Source organism: Mus caroli, chromosome 11 (genome assembly GCF_900094665.2).
Source record: "Mus caroli chromosome 11, CAROLI_EIJ_v1.1, whole genome shotgun sequence".
Taxonomy (NCBI): Eukaryota; Metazoa; Chordata; class Mammalia; order Rodentia; family Muridae; genus Mus; species Mus caroli.
The window spans coordinates 19,157,834-19,171,397 of NC_034580.1; the positions used below are offsets into that span (position 1 = coordinate 19,157,834).

The following is a 13,564-nucleotide window of genomic DNA, read 5'->3' on the forward strand; positions in this document are numbered from 1 at the left end:
TTCCAGATTTCAGCTGTATACTGCTGTGAAGTTCTAGAATCAGGGCTTATAATATACAACACAGTTTCTTGATACTTTGAACTAATTATTCACAGCAAATGTTTAATAGGATGGAAACTTAGTAGAGTCTTTGTACCTCTCCTTCCTTCTTAGCATCCCTCTTAAAGTTGAGTAGTATATGCATGCTTATCTATGTATATACACATTTGCACATGTACATATGAATGGTGGGAGGGGCAGTAATAGGGTTTGAACCTAAGGCTTCATGTGTGATAGACCAGTGCTCTCACTGCGATTACCTCTCAGTCCTCAGTTGTTAACTAATTTTTTTGTGTCTTAGTATGTTACTCACAGCTGGCCTTGAACTAGTGAGGCTCAAGTGGCTTGCCTTGTATGTCATCATGCTTTGATAAAAGTTAAAAATCTTTAAAAATACTTAGTGACTGGAAATAGGTAATATTGTTGTGGGCAGATTATTGTTAATAGTAATTCTTGGAAATAGTTTCTGCCCTAGTGTTCTATTTTTTTTTAATTTAAATGGTTATAAAAATTGTAGAAGCAAAATGCAGTGACATGTGTCTATTGTTGTTGTTTTTTCTTTTTCTTTCTTTCTTTTTTTTTTTTTTTTTTTATTTTCAGAGACAGGGTTTCTCTGTATAGCCGTGGCTGTCCTGGAACTCACTTTGTAGACCAGGTTGGCCTCGAACTCAGAAATTTGCCTGCCTCTGCCTCCCAAGTGCTGGGATTAAAGGCACGCGCCACCACTGCCTGGCTGTGTCTATTATTATAGCTACCTGATTATACTCAACTGGGAGGGACAACATAATATGACCTGATTTCTCCCCCAAAAAGGATGTGTTGTGTATGATATTTCATTTGCATGCACATATAATATATATATATAGTACATGATATATTTTGGTTATATATATATATATACACATATATATATATACACATACAGTGTATATATATATATATGCACTGTATGCATGCTTAGTGTCTGGAGGCCAGGAGAGGGCACTGGATTCCCCGGAACTGGAGTTACAGCTAGTGTTAGGTAGCACATGGGTGCTGGGAACCAAATCTTGGCCATCACAGCAGGCTCTTCTTTTTATAATGTTTTTTTCAAGACAAGGTTTCTCTGTAGTCCTTGTTGACCTGGAACTTGGTCTGTAGTTCATACTGGTCTTGAACTCAAAGATCCTCCTGCTTCTGCCTCAGTGCTGGTATACACCATCACTTGGCAATAAGCAATTACTTTTATTTTAAGTGCATTGGTATTTTGCCTGCATGCATGTCTGTGTGAAGATGTTAGATCTTTGAGTTACATCAGTAGTGAGCTGCCATGTGGTTGCTGGGAATTAAACCCTAATCCTCTGGAAGAACAGTTAGTGCTCTTAACTGTTGAAGTGTCTCTCCAGTTCCAACAGCAAGTACTCTTAAGCTGAGCTCTCTCTTTAGTCCCCCAAGCCTTGGGGGCTGGGTGTTGTGCTCCATACCTTTAATCTCAGTACTTGGGAAGCAGGGGATTGCCTGGGCTACATAATGAGTTCCAGGACATCTAGGACTCTTAACTCAAGCAAAAGAAAATTTGTAGAGAGGAGAGAGGGGGGCAGTACTTTTTGTTTAGTGTATGTATACATGGTATTGTGAGACAGTGTGCATGTATCTTGACAGTTTGAAGTCTTGGTTCATCTACCTTTTTTAAGGAGAATTTTGTGTAGCTCAGGCTGTGTTTGAATTCACTATGTGACAAAGATAACCTTGAACTCAAGTTTCTGGTATCTTTTTACTAACTGCTATTTTTTGGGGGAGGTGCCCTTTTTTTTTTTTTTTATAAAGTTGCTTTTTTGTGAAGAGAGGCTATTATTGTATGCCTTTGGTAGTTTAGAACTTAAAGTAGTTCAGCAACCTTCAGTTTATGGCAACTCTCCTACCCTTGAAGATCACTGATATATTAGGCCATGAGCCTTTTTAAATTTAGAGAAAAAATATATACACATACATAGCATGCACAAAGTCCTGATTGATTCCTTCTACTTTATAACCTGGGTGTGGTGTTTCATGGTCCTAGTTTTGGGAAGGTTCATGCACATAGTCCTAGTTTTGGGGAGATGGATGATCAGGAATTTAAGGTTACACTTGATTGTATAGTGAGCTTGAGGCCTTCATGGAGACTGTTTCTCAAAAAAACAAATTACCTCCTCAAAACTGGATATGATGGCACATTCTGAGGCTGTCTAAAGCTGCAGAGTGGGATCTTGTCATAAAGTAAGTTTTTAAAAATTGCATTGCTATTATTTTGTCTAGTGTATGTATGTATGTATATATGTGCCTGTGTTACATGCTGTTATTTTGTCTAGTGTGTGTATGTATGTATGTGCCTGTGTATGTGTTTTCAAGAATCCCCTGAGGTTAGAGGAGACTTTTAGGACTCAGTTCCTACTTTCTACCATGAGGTGTCTGAAGATTGAACTCAAGCTGTCAGTCTCAGCACCTTCTGAGAAATCTTTTAAGATCTTTAACTTGTTTTTCGTGTTGTCCCAGAATTATATAACTACTGTGAATTTAAGGACTCCTGACTTTAAGCACACCTTTAATTCTGGGTAACTTCATGTTCCCTATGGCTCAGTTATAGAGCAGTATTTGCTATTAGAGAATTACTTCACTCTAGTTTTGTTTGGTTCTAAAATGTGGTATAATTTTATTTGCTAAACATAGAGCTTACAGTATAATCCTAATCTGGGCTTGACTCTATGTACCTACTCACTGGGAAGGAGCAGGCAGAATCATAAACAGGACTAGGAAGACAGTTGCTCTGGTCTCCGTGTGGAACTAGGTCATAAGGATCCTGTTGTACATGATGGTAGAAATCGTTTCAGAGTTTCTGTATTTGTGTTCTGCACTCGTATTCCAGCATGGTTCTTAGTCAGTGACTTGGTACTTAAATGGTACCACAGGAGTTCTGAAACTCTGGAAGTTTTCCTGGAACCCACAGCTTTAAATGTGCTCAGCAAGTGCTCTGTCACTGAACTACATCCTTAACTATAGACATTTTGTTGAGAGTAATTTGAGGCTCTGGTATTAGAAAGTTAAAAACTGTTTGATTTAGCATACCTGTTTTGCAAAATGTTTTTACTTGTTAGGTAAGTTTAATTCAATTGCAGTGTTCTGAGAGCGCTGATTTGCCAGTCATTTTCAGAGTCATTTAACAATTCATCTTTATATGAAACAAGTAATGGCAAAGAATGAATAAATGAGTTCTCTTGGTATTGCTTTCAGATGAGTGTATGTATAGTGTGACAAATTAAAAACAGAATATATAAAATAAAAACCTTAAAAGACTTGAACCTTATATATTTTTCCATGCTTCCACAGTAACAAAACACGGCCTTTTACCTAATCAGTTTATATTGTTACAGTCTTTTCAAAAAGAAATATATATATATACACACACACATACACATACATACACACACATATATACATACACACACACACACACATATATATATATATCTCCACATCTATTATCTCAGATCTGAGCTCTTGGCAGATGAGAGTAGGATTAGAAGTTCAAGGTCATCCTTGGCTGCTTTGGGAATTCAAAGCCAGCCTAGGCTATGTGAGACCCTGTCTCAAATCCCCCTCTTAATCTCCCTTAAATTGCGATCGACCAGACGTTGTACTGTACATTTGAAATCCTATCCTTACGAAACCAAAGCCAGGAGGATTGAAATTCTAGCCAGCCTGTGCTATCCAATAGCATGATCCTTTTTTTTTGTTTGTTTGGTTTTTTTTTGTTGTTGTTGTTAAATTTATTTGCCTTTTTATTTTATGTGCACTGGGGTTTTGCTTGCACGTATGTCTTTGTGAGTGTCAGATCTTTGAGTTACAGACAGTTGTGAGCTGCCATGTGGGAGTTAGAATTTGAACCTGGGTCTACTGGAAACACAGTCAGTGCCCTTAACCAGTGAGCCTTCTCTCTCGTGCCACAAGGTCCTGTTTTTAAGTAATTTTGATGATCAGGTCCTGATCATAATTTTTGTTCTTAGATATAATAGAGAGTATTACCTTTTTCCCCTCTAGACAGGGTTTCTCTGTGTACCCTTGCCTATCCTAGAAGTCACTCTGTAGACCAGGCTGGCCTCCAACTCAAAGATCTGTCTGCCTCTGGCACCAGATTGCTGGTATTAAAGGTGTGAACCACCACCACCTGGCTGCTTTCTTTTCTAGAACATACAGATGTATTTCATTTTTTTCTTTCTAAAAATTTTCAACAGGTCTTTTTTGTTATTCTGAGACAGGGTTTCTTTGTGTAGCTCTGACTGTTTTGGAACTCCCTCTGTATGTAGACCAGGCTGGCCTCACTCAGAGAGCCACCTGCCTCTGCCTCCAGAGTTCTGGGATTGAAGGCGTGTGCTACCCCCTCTCAGCTTTGAACAGTTTCTAGGTCTAACCTATATGTCGTATGCAGTTTAGTGAAACTTTTTACCACATCTCAGTTTTTAGAGTGTTTTCTTTCTCATAGGTTCTCTGAAATTGGGTGTTTATGCTTCCATTTACTTATCTGATCTATTAGTATTAGTTGAATTTAGTTTTGTTACGAGTTTCGGTGAATGTGATTATACATAAAATTTCCAGCATTTCTCTTGGTACTTCTTCAGACTAAAATATTCAAAAGATGATCTGCAGGTCTAAAGCAGTCCACATTTTAAGTATTGATAAGTACTGTTTACCCTTCCATAAACATTTGCTTATATGGTCCCCAACGAGTGTGCTTTGGGCAGCAAATCTTGGGAAATACATTCTCTGGAGTGCATCTCATGAGCGCTCTAGAGTGTAGTTTGAAAATCACCTAATTTGTATTTTTAAGAATTACTCTGACTCTTTTGAAGTGTGCCCCCAAGTGGTAATGACCCAACCTAGGGCCTTACACATGCTAAGCAGGCGCTCTACCACTAAACAGAGTCTTTAACCCAGCACAGATTCACCCTGATTTTAAAGGAAAGCTTATGTTGTTTAAATTGGTTTTATTTGAGAAGGAAAAATAAGCCCGGTGTGGTTATACACAGCTATAATGAAGGTGGAGACAGCAGACTTATGAATTCAAGGCCATTCTGGGCTTCCACAGTGAGACACTATCTCCAAAAAAAGGAAAAAAAGAGAAAAAAGTTAGGGGCGTGGTTCAATTGTAGAATACTTGTCTGACACTTTGCCAGGTACTGTGAAAGAAGCTTAGGCAGAATTAGGAAAACCGTGTACAGTGTGTACTACTGGAAGGTTTCTGTAGAAGGCTTTAAGAATACTTCAGACCTGAGATACTGTAACTTCAGTAGGGGATGTTGCTGTTGATGGCTGTAAGATAGACTCTTGAGATTTTATAAGATCACTTTTAGAAAAATTTTTTTAGACCATCATTTAATAATGGTCTAATACTTTTTTTTTTTTAATTAGGATATATCGACTCAAGAAAGTAACATATTAGGGGCATTCTGTGATATGAATGTAAGTATTTTTTTATATTCTAAGGTTTATGAAATATGTTTTGTTTTATCTTTTGAGTTTTTACATCTGATAGTAAATCAGTGTTGCTCATAAACTGAAAATGATTTCTTATAAATTTAAAAGGATACACTTTTGTTTTTTATAGGATGTAGAAGTACCCTTGCATTTGCTTCGTTATGTCTGTCTGTTTTGTGGGAAAAATGGCCTTTCTCTCATGAAGGATTGCTTTGAATATGGGACTCCTGAGACGTTACCATTTCTTATAGCACATGCATTTATTACAGTTGTTTCTAATGTAAGTATAGTTTGGAATTATTCTTCAACTTTTTAGTATAATGTCTGCATTTCAATGTCATGAATATTTTTGTCCAGAAATTGCAGGTTTTGATTAATTTGCATGTTTAATTTCTGCATAATTTAAAAACTAAATATGTAAAGTCTATTTTTGAAAGGTAATAAAATTATAATGTGAATAAAATTAGTCAACTTTTAAATTTAAAACAGGTAAAGGTTGCCCTTACCTCTTTTATATAAAAGGCAAAGGTAGGTAGCTTGTGTTGAAATTAACCTTTGTCTAGGATTTTGTCCTGGGAAAACTTTCTGCTTCCTAGGTTTTGCGTTATTTAAATTAAATGTTAATCTACTTCACTATTATAATATGTCTGACTTCCCTCTGCATTATATAGGATGATGTAATGTTGCTTTTTCTCTTTATACTATAAAAATTGTGAAGCACAGTGAAAATTTTATTAGGGAAGTAATTTTATATCTGTATATTCAGCCTTTAATATCTTACTGTGCTTATTTTAGGAAGACTATAGGTGAAGTTAAATGTAACTTAACTAAAAAAAAAAACCCTAAGCTTTTGTATTATTTAAATAAAATGTATATAAAATAAAACAGTATATGTAAGGTCCTTGGCCAGTGTTGTGTTGCATTGTGTCCAGTGGTAGCCATATAGTGCTGTTGTGCACTGGAAAGGGGGGACACTGGTGTTGCTCAGGTTTATTGCATATGTGTCTGTAATTTAAATAAACGACTTTTACCAAGATCATTTTTATATCAATAATTCCATGTTTTTTTATATTTTGAAAAAGTTTTAATATAGAAAAAGTGAATGTAGCATGTTTATTGTATGTTCTATTTCGACCTCTTATGCATCTTAGACAAGGTCTGCTGTTACAGTCTTGGATGAGATCCTATTGCCTTTCTTTTTTTTTGTTTATTTGTTTAGCCCTGGCTGTCCTGGAACTTACTTTGTAGACCAGGCTGGCCTCGAACTCAGAAATCCACCTGCCTCTGCCTCCCAAGTGCTGGGATTAAAGGCCATGCCTGGCTCCTTATTACCTTTCCTTTGCTTGGAGATTGCTAGAATTTAGGGTGTATGCCATCAAACTTAGCCTTCTTTGGATTTATAGTTAGATTTTAGTTCTGAATTTAAATGTTTCCTTTTAAATTTTAGTTTAAAATGTTAACTTTTAATCTTAAAATGAAAATGATGATGGTGTTTTCCTTAGAGGATTCTGTAACATTAAATTAAATGGAGTTCAACAATAAAAGCAATCTTGGTCCGGTAAGATGTGAGCTACTTGTGGCAGGCATGATGGCCTTAGTTACTGACTTCAGGCTTCAGAAGGTTGTAGGAGGAAACCTCCTGAGAGTTACTCATTTATCCTTTGGCTTCTATGCACATGTAGAAGTCAAACAATAAGTAAAAGATTTAATATAATAAATAATAATAATAATAATATAATCATAATTATTATGTTTCTTTGTTTTCTTTCTATGTTGATGGAAACAATGCAACATAATACTGGCCAAATAATAATAGTAATAATAATTATTATTATTATTTTATTTGGAAACTAGAGTCTCTCTATGTAGTCCTGGCTGTCCTGGAACTCGCTATCCACCTACCCTCCATCTCAGAGATCCACCTGTCTTTCTCAAGTTCTGGGATTAAAGGTTTATACCACCACACTTGACTGCCTTCAGCAGTTCTTAGTCTGATGGTTAGTGCCTTGTACAAGTAGTCCACTTGTACAGATCCTTTCTTAGAAGTAATAGATCTAGCTACAGAAAGAAAAGAAACCTTAAAAAAATTGTTATTATTTTCTGCTGACTTTTTAAGTCTTTAGGAAAAGAAGCACCCACTATTTATTACAGATTGGAGTAGTAGAATATAAATTAAAAGAGGATGTGTGCCTTTTGACATCCATATGGTAGGTCTCTCTGTGAGGCTAAATTTTGTTCTTAAATCTTTGCACATTTTTTCTTAGTTCTTAACTCTTTTCTGAAAATTTCCTCAAACTAGGAAGGCAATTTTTTTTTTTTTTACCAATTATATGCTTCTAAAAACAGTGTATGTTATATTATTGAGTAAAATATCAGACCTAAGCTTGCCATGGTGGCCAGAACAGACTGAATTCTGTTAGTGCTGCTCTGGCCAGGTGTGGCAGTTCCTCCTTTAATTCCAGCACTGGGAGGGAGAGAGAGAGGGAGATGAGTTTCTGAGTTGGAGAGCAGCCTGTCTACATAGTGAGTTCCAGGACAGCTTGAGATACTGCACACTGAGATCCTGCCTCTCCTGCCTCCCTTACAAGTGGAGGAACAGAAGCTTTTTTTTTTTTTAAGATTTATTTATTTATTATATGTAAGTACACTGTAGCTGTCCTCAGACACTCCAGAAGAGGGCATCAGATTTCGTTACGGATGGTTGTGAGCCACCATGTGGTTGCTAGGATTTGAACTTGGGACCTTTGGAAGAGCAGTCACGCTCTTAACCACTGAGTCGTCTCTCCCAGCCAGAAGCTTTTAAATATAAAAAATTAGGATTACATGCCAGATCAGACAGTAGGTTGACAGCTTTTTGCTTTGTTTTTGTAAGAATTTTATTTTGCTATTTTATTAAAAATAGGTCTGTCATTGAGCTTTGGGTAACAGAGAACACTTTCCCTGTATTAGGGAGATATTTAACATGTAGTTAGAGGTTTGCTAGAATTTTATTACCACAGTTAGCAAAGGTACCTGAAAAGTGTATTCATACCTAATATCGTCCTTTCGTTTGTTTTCTGTCCTAATTTCTGTAGCTTTGTTTTCTGGAAAGGCAAACACAGTATCCATACCATTTTTTTTTTTTTTAAAGTGCCTTTCAGCTCATTTTTTATCTTTGTACTTTGAGTCACTTTTTATACTTTACACATAAATCTCAATTGGTTGCATTTAAACTTCACTTTAATTTGGCTTAATCTTTACCATGTTCAGTCTTTTATAAGTGGGGCAAATATTTCTTTAAAAATTTTTTTATGGTCTGGAGAGATGATTCAGAGGTTAAGAGCACTTGTTGTTTTTGTAGAGGACCTGGGTTCAATTCCCATCACCCACATGGTGGTTCACAACTCTATACAACTTCAGATTTAGGAGGCACATGGTATATATAGGCAAGCAAAAGACTCATACACATAAATAAAAGTTTTTTAAAATTACATTTTGTGTGTATGTATGTGTAGGAGAGAGAATGAGCTGTTTCTTCAGTGCCTACTTCATATATGTATATATACACATATATTTGGTCACACACACATGTATGTTATATGTATATATGTATGTATGTATATTTTGTTGAGACAGGGTTTCTCCTCGTAGTTCTGACTGATCTGGAACTTACTGTGCTTCCCTCAAACACAGAGATCCTTGCCTCTGTCTCCAACTACTGGGGTTAGGGCTATACACTATAATGCCCCACCCTCCATGTGTTTTTCATGGAAGAACTCTTCTACTCGTATTGAAAGGACATGCACTTGATAGTGGAGTGCTGAAGCTTTGTGAAAGATAGATATGGATGGTGAGGAATGAAGGGCATATTCCCCTAACAAGCAGATCTGGCAGATGAGCCCTGGAAGTTAGGGGAGTGGTGCACGTTGCAGAGGTTACTGTAATGAACATGCAAATGAGAAAAATATATTTGTCTCACGTGGATATTGAAATGACTGCAAATCATATAACTTAATCTGTTTTGAAATGAAGGATGTGATAGTTTTATTGTAAAGCCAGTTCATTACTCGGATTTGTAGCTGCTATCATACAAAGAGATATGGGAAAGCATGGTTTGAGTATTAAAGTTGATTTTATACTATTGTGTGTAAATTAGATTAATTAATGTAATTAATTTTTTATATCAAATTTATTAAAAATTTTATTCATAAATTTTTATAATTTTTATTCACAATTTATAAATAAAATATGTGGCATTTTAGAGGCAGCCAAATGTTAAATTGCTTTTGTTTTAAATTAATTGGAAGACTGTGAAATGTCTTAACATTTTTATTATACATTGTTTTCTTTATATTTACTTATAGATTAGGATATGGCTACATATCCCTGCTGTCATGCAGCACATTATTCCTTTTAGAACGTATGTTATCAGGTAAGTGTTCTAAATTTCTTTAATTAAGTAAATTTATAATAATACAATTAAACAATTTATAACAATTTTGTTGCTTTTGAAAGACTCTTGCAGATATATCCTAGGGAAGATTTCAGTTTATAAATAAGTATATAGTAATTTTTATGCATGTGTATGAGTTTATACTTGATATTTATATTTTGGAAAATTACTTAATCTTGTTTTTTACATGTGAGTTTAGGAAGAGCTAAACAATTTTTATGGTTTTACTGAGTTCATTCAGTAAGTAGTTTTAATATGTTATAGTACAGTTCATTTAGAAAGTAACTCATTACAGTATATAAGAAATCACAAGGAATAGGATAAATATCAGGAAAGAAATAGGAACAGTAAGAATGGATTGTGGGACTGGAGAGATAGCTCAGCAGATAAGAGCACTGACTGTTCTTCCAGAGGTCCTGAGTTCTATTTCCAGTGATGCCCTCTACTGGTGCGTTTGAATACAGCTACAGTGTACTCATATATATAAAATAATAAAATCTTTAAAAAAAATAAGAATAGTGTATTGTAAGTTTAAGTACTGGGTGAGGTGAAGTAAGGCTTGCAAAAGTGAGTCAGTTTGAAAAGCCTTTGTATAAGTGTGAGGTACCTGAGGCCATATAAAGACCCAGGTATGACAGCAAATGCTTGCAGGTGGCAATCGGAGACTGGCAAGCAGGAGCTCACCCCCCCACCCCCTTACTCAGCTTATTGGATGAAGTTACAGGCAGTGAGAGACCTCGTTTCAAACAAAAAGTGAAAAAGTGTTGGGTTCTGTAAGAATGATATTGCCAACCTCTATAAACACACTTTTGTACATAAGAACACACATAAGTTAAATTCTGGGAATGAGAAAGGTCTTTTTGAGGTGGAAGTGAATTTGAGTTCCACCTAAGAAGGTAACCTAAGATGTGTTGTATAGCTTAGAAATGAACTGTGAGAGTTCTAAGAATTAATTTTTTAAAATTAAAAATCAGGAGTTCTTTGCAATTTTTTCCTCATTTACTTGTAAAGTTTTGAGTGTTTACTATTTTTCTTGATACTGTTTGAGGTGTTTCAGAATATCAGAGTAACAGGATATCTTGGATGTGATGAGTGCCATGTAAGTAAAGTAATATGATAGAGAGGAAATATGAAAACATAAAGGATGTGAACCAGTTAATCATGTGGTATCAGGGAGATGTTCTAGGACAAAAAACTGTAGGGACAAAGACTTAGAAATAGTCTGACAAAGGAGGTCTGGAAGAGGATGCTGTGTGCCTGCTGTGTAAGGAAGGGAGGGTGTTTATGATATAAAGTTGTAGGGACAAAGACTTAGAAATAGTCTGACAAAGGAGGTCTGGAGGAGGATGCTGTGTGCCTGCTGTGTAAGGAAGGGAGGGTGTTTATGATATAAAGTTGTAGTGCTTAGCAAGGGCAGGTTATTCAGCTCCTTGTAGGTTACTGTCTGTATTTGGGTTTACAAATGGGGCAGATGAGTCATAATTTTTTTTTAAAGATTTATTTATTATTTTATGTGTATGAGTACACTGTTGCTTTTTTTTTCAGACACATCAGAAGAGGGCATTGGATCCCCAGATGGTTGTGAGCCACCATGTGGTTGCTGGGATTTGAACTCAGGACCTCTGGAAGAGCAGTCTGTGCTCTTAACCACTGACCCATCTCTCCAGTCCATCATAATGGTTTTTAAAAGACTAATTTGGCCTTTAATAAAATCCTCATTTTAAATTCTATAGAGAATTTATTAGAAATTAAGGGACTGGCTTAAAAGTTCAGTGCCATGTTGTAGATAGAAATTATATTAATTATACCCAGATTATTGACAGCTATATTGAAAATAGATATATTAAATGAAAATAAAATCACTAAGACTAGCATGGATGGGACTATACAGAAAATGGTACCAGTGCTGGGGCTGGAGAGAGAGAGCTCAGTAATTAAGAACACTGGCTGCTCTTGCAAAGGACTTGGGTTCAATTTCTAGCACCCACATGGTGTAATTCCAGTTTCAAGGGTTCCAGTGCATTCTTCTGACATTTATTGGCACCAAGCATGGGCATGTTACATATGCATACATGTAGGCAAAACACACATAAAACGAGTAAGTCTAATTAAAAAAAAATGAAAACAAAGAAGAAAGAAAAAGTAACATTATAGATGACACAAATACTCACCCCTTCTCAGATTTTTCTCTTGCTCTGGATATCATTAACAGTGACACAAAAGACAGAGAAAGCTTGGTATTACTTTTGAGTCTTTAATGTGATGTTGGCAAACTGAAAGCATGAGCTTCTAGTTCAGAAGAAAGTCATTTAGCTGTCAGCAGGAGCACTGGGGATTTGACATAGGTATGCAGGCTTGAGTTCAGATATAAGAAGTAGAAACAAATTACTAGTTCTCATTGATCAAACAGCCATTCAGGAAGCTGGATTTAATTTCCATAGCTGTGTGCAACTCCAATCCCAGGGGAACTGATGACATCCTCTTCTGGCCTTTGCAGGCACCAGACATGCAAATGGTACTCAGACATACAAACAGGCAAACCAGATACATAAGATAAAGGTATATTTAAATAAATAAGTAGACAGATAAATAACTAAAAGTGATAGAGCAGTTGAAGAAGATATTCCACATTGACCTCTGCCCTCCATACATATGTGTGGTTATATACACATGGGCATATAATACATACATACTCATGCACACATGTAAACCTCTCCCAATCCCATTGTCAGCATAAGAGCAATGTTCAGGAACTAGTAGAACAAATGAGGTCACTTAAAGGGAAAAGAAAGAAAATATAGGCGAGTCTAGGGTTAAGCCCTGTACCAGTTGCTTTTGCTATGTAAGCAAACAGCCTCTGCCTCATACTTAGTGTTTTAAAGTAAAGGGTGTTTACTAATTCTCATACTTGGTAAGATAATTCAACTGATTTGGACTGGCTTTGAAGAAACTGGATTGTTGAGGATAACCTTGTTCTGTGGTTAGCAGCCTAGTTAGTGTTGGGAAATAGGATACATACATATTCATGTCTGATAGTTGCTTGATGTCTCTTGGTTAGTCAGAGATTGTTTTTTCATGAAGTAGTCTAATTTGTGTCTTTTCTTTTAATGGTGGAAGAGTTTGTAACAGTAGAGGGCAAGTTCAATAGCTATAAACTTTCTTAGTCATGTTTGTTGATACTGCCTTGACAAAAGCACATTCTCTGGCAAAGTCCAGATTCAGTAGGGTAAAAGAGATACCTTTTGATGGGAGTAGTATTTTGAGTCACATTGTAAACACTTGTACATGTAGCAATGAGAGGCATATGTGACATTTTTCAGATCCTATGGTGTTGAAAGGTTGGATAACAGAGAGTTAACATCTACAGACATGAGCGAGGTCCTGACAATTAAAAAAAAATCATATGTTTATTGGTTTTTAGAAGAAAACCAAAATCCCCAGTGCTTTGAATGCATACCTTAACAGTGTTTGCTAGTGTTTAGGAAGGAAATGTGCCGGGTCTTATGAAGTCAGCTGCTAATCACTAAATCCAGAACTATAAATATGACAGATTTAGAGAGTGACAAAGCATTATGGAGCACCCAATGATAAATGACTTGGTTCTTT

The 13,564-nt window shown here is 36.0% G+C and overlaps 1 protein-coding gene across 4 annotated transcripts in view; it reads left to right on the plus strand.

Moving 5' to 3' along the window:
• The window catches only part of Usp34 (ubiquitin specific peptidase 34), a 189,400-nt gene that overhangs the window by 32,560 nt on the left and 143,276 nt on the right, over window positions 1-13,564 (plus strand). For all 4 annotated transcript variants that reach the window (XM_029483281.1, XM_029483283.1, XM_029483282.1 and 1 more), the window contains exons 4-6: window positions 5,461-5,511; window positions 5,657-5,806; window positions 9,870-9,937. In XM_029483281.1, the coding sequence (XP_029339141.1) occupies window positions 5,461-5,511; window positions 5,657-5,806; window positions 9,870-9,937 (269 nt within the window). The remainder of the gene's footprint in view (window positions 1-5,460; window positions 5,512-5,656; window positions 5,807-9,869; window positions 9,938-13,564) is intronic.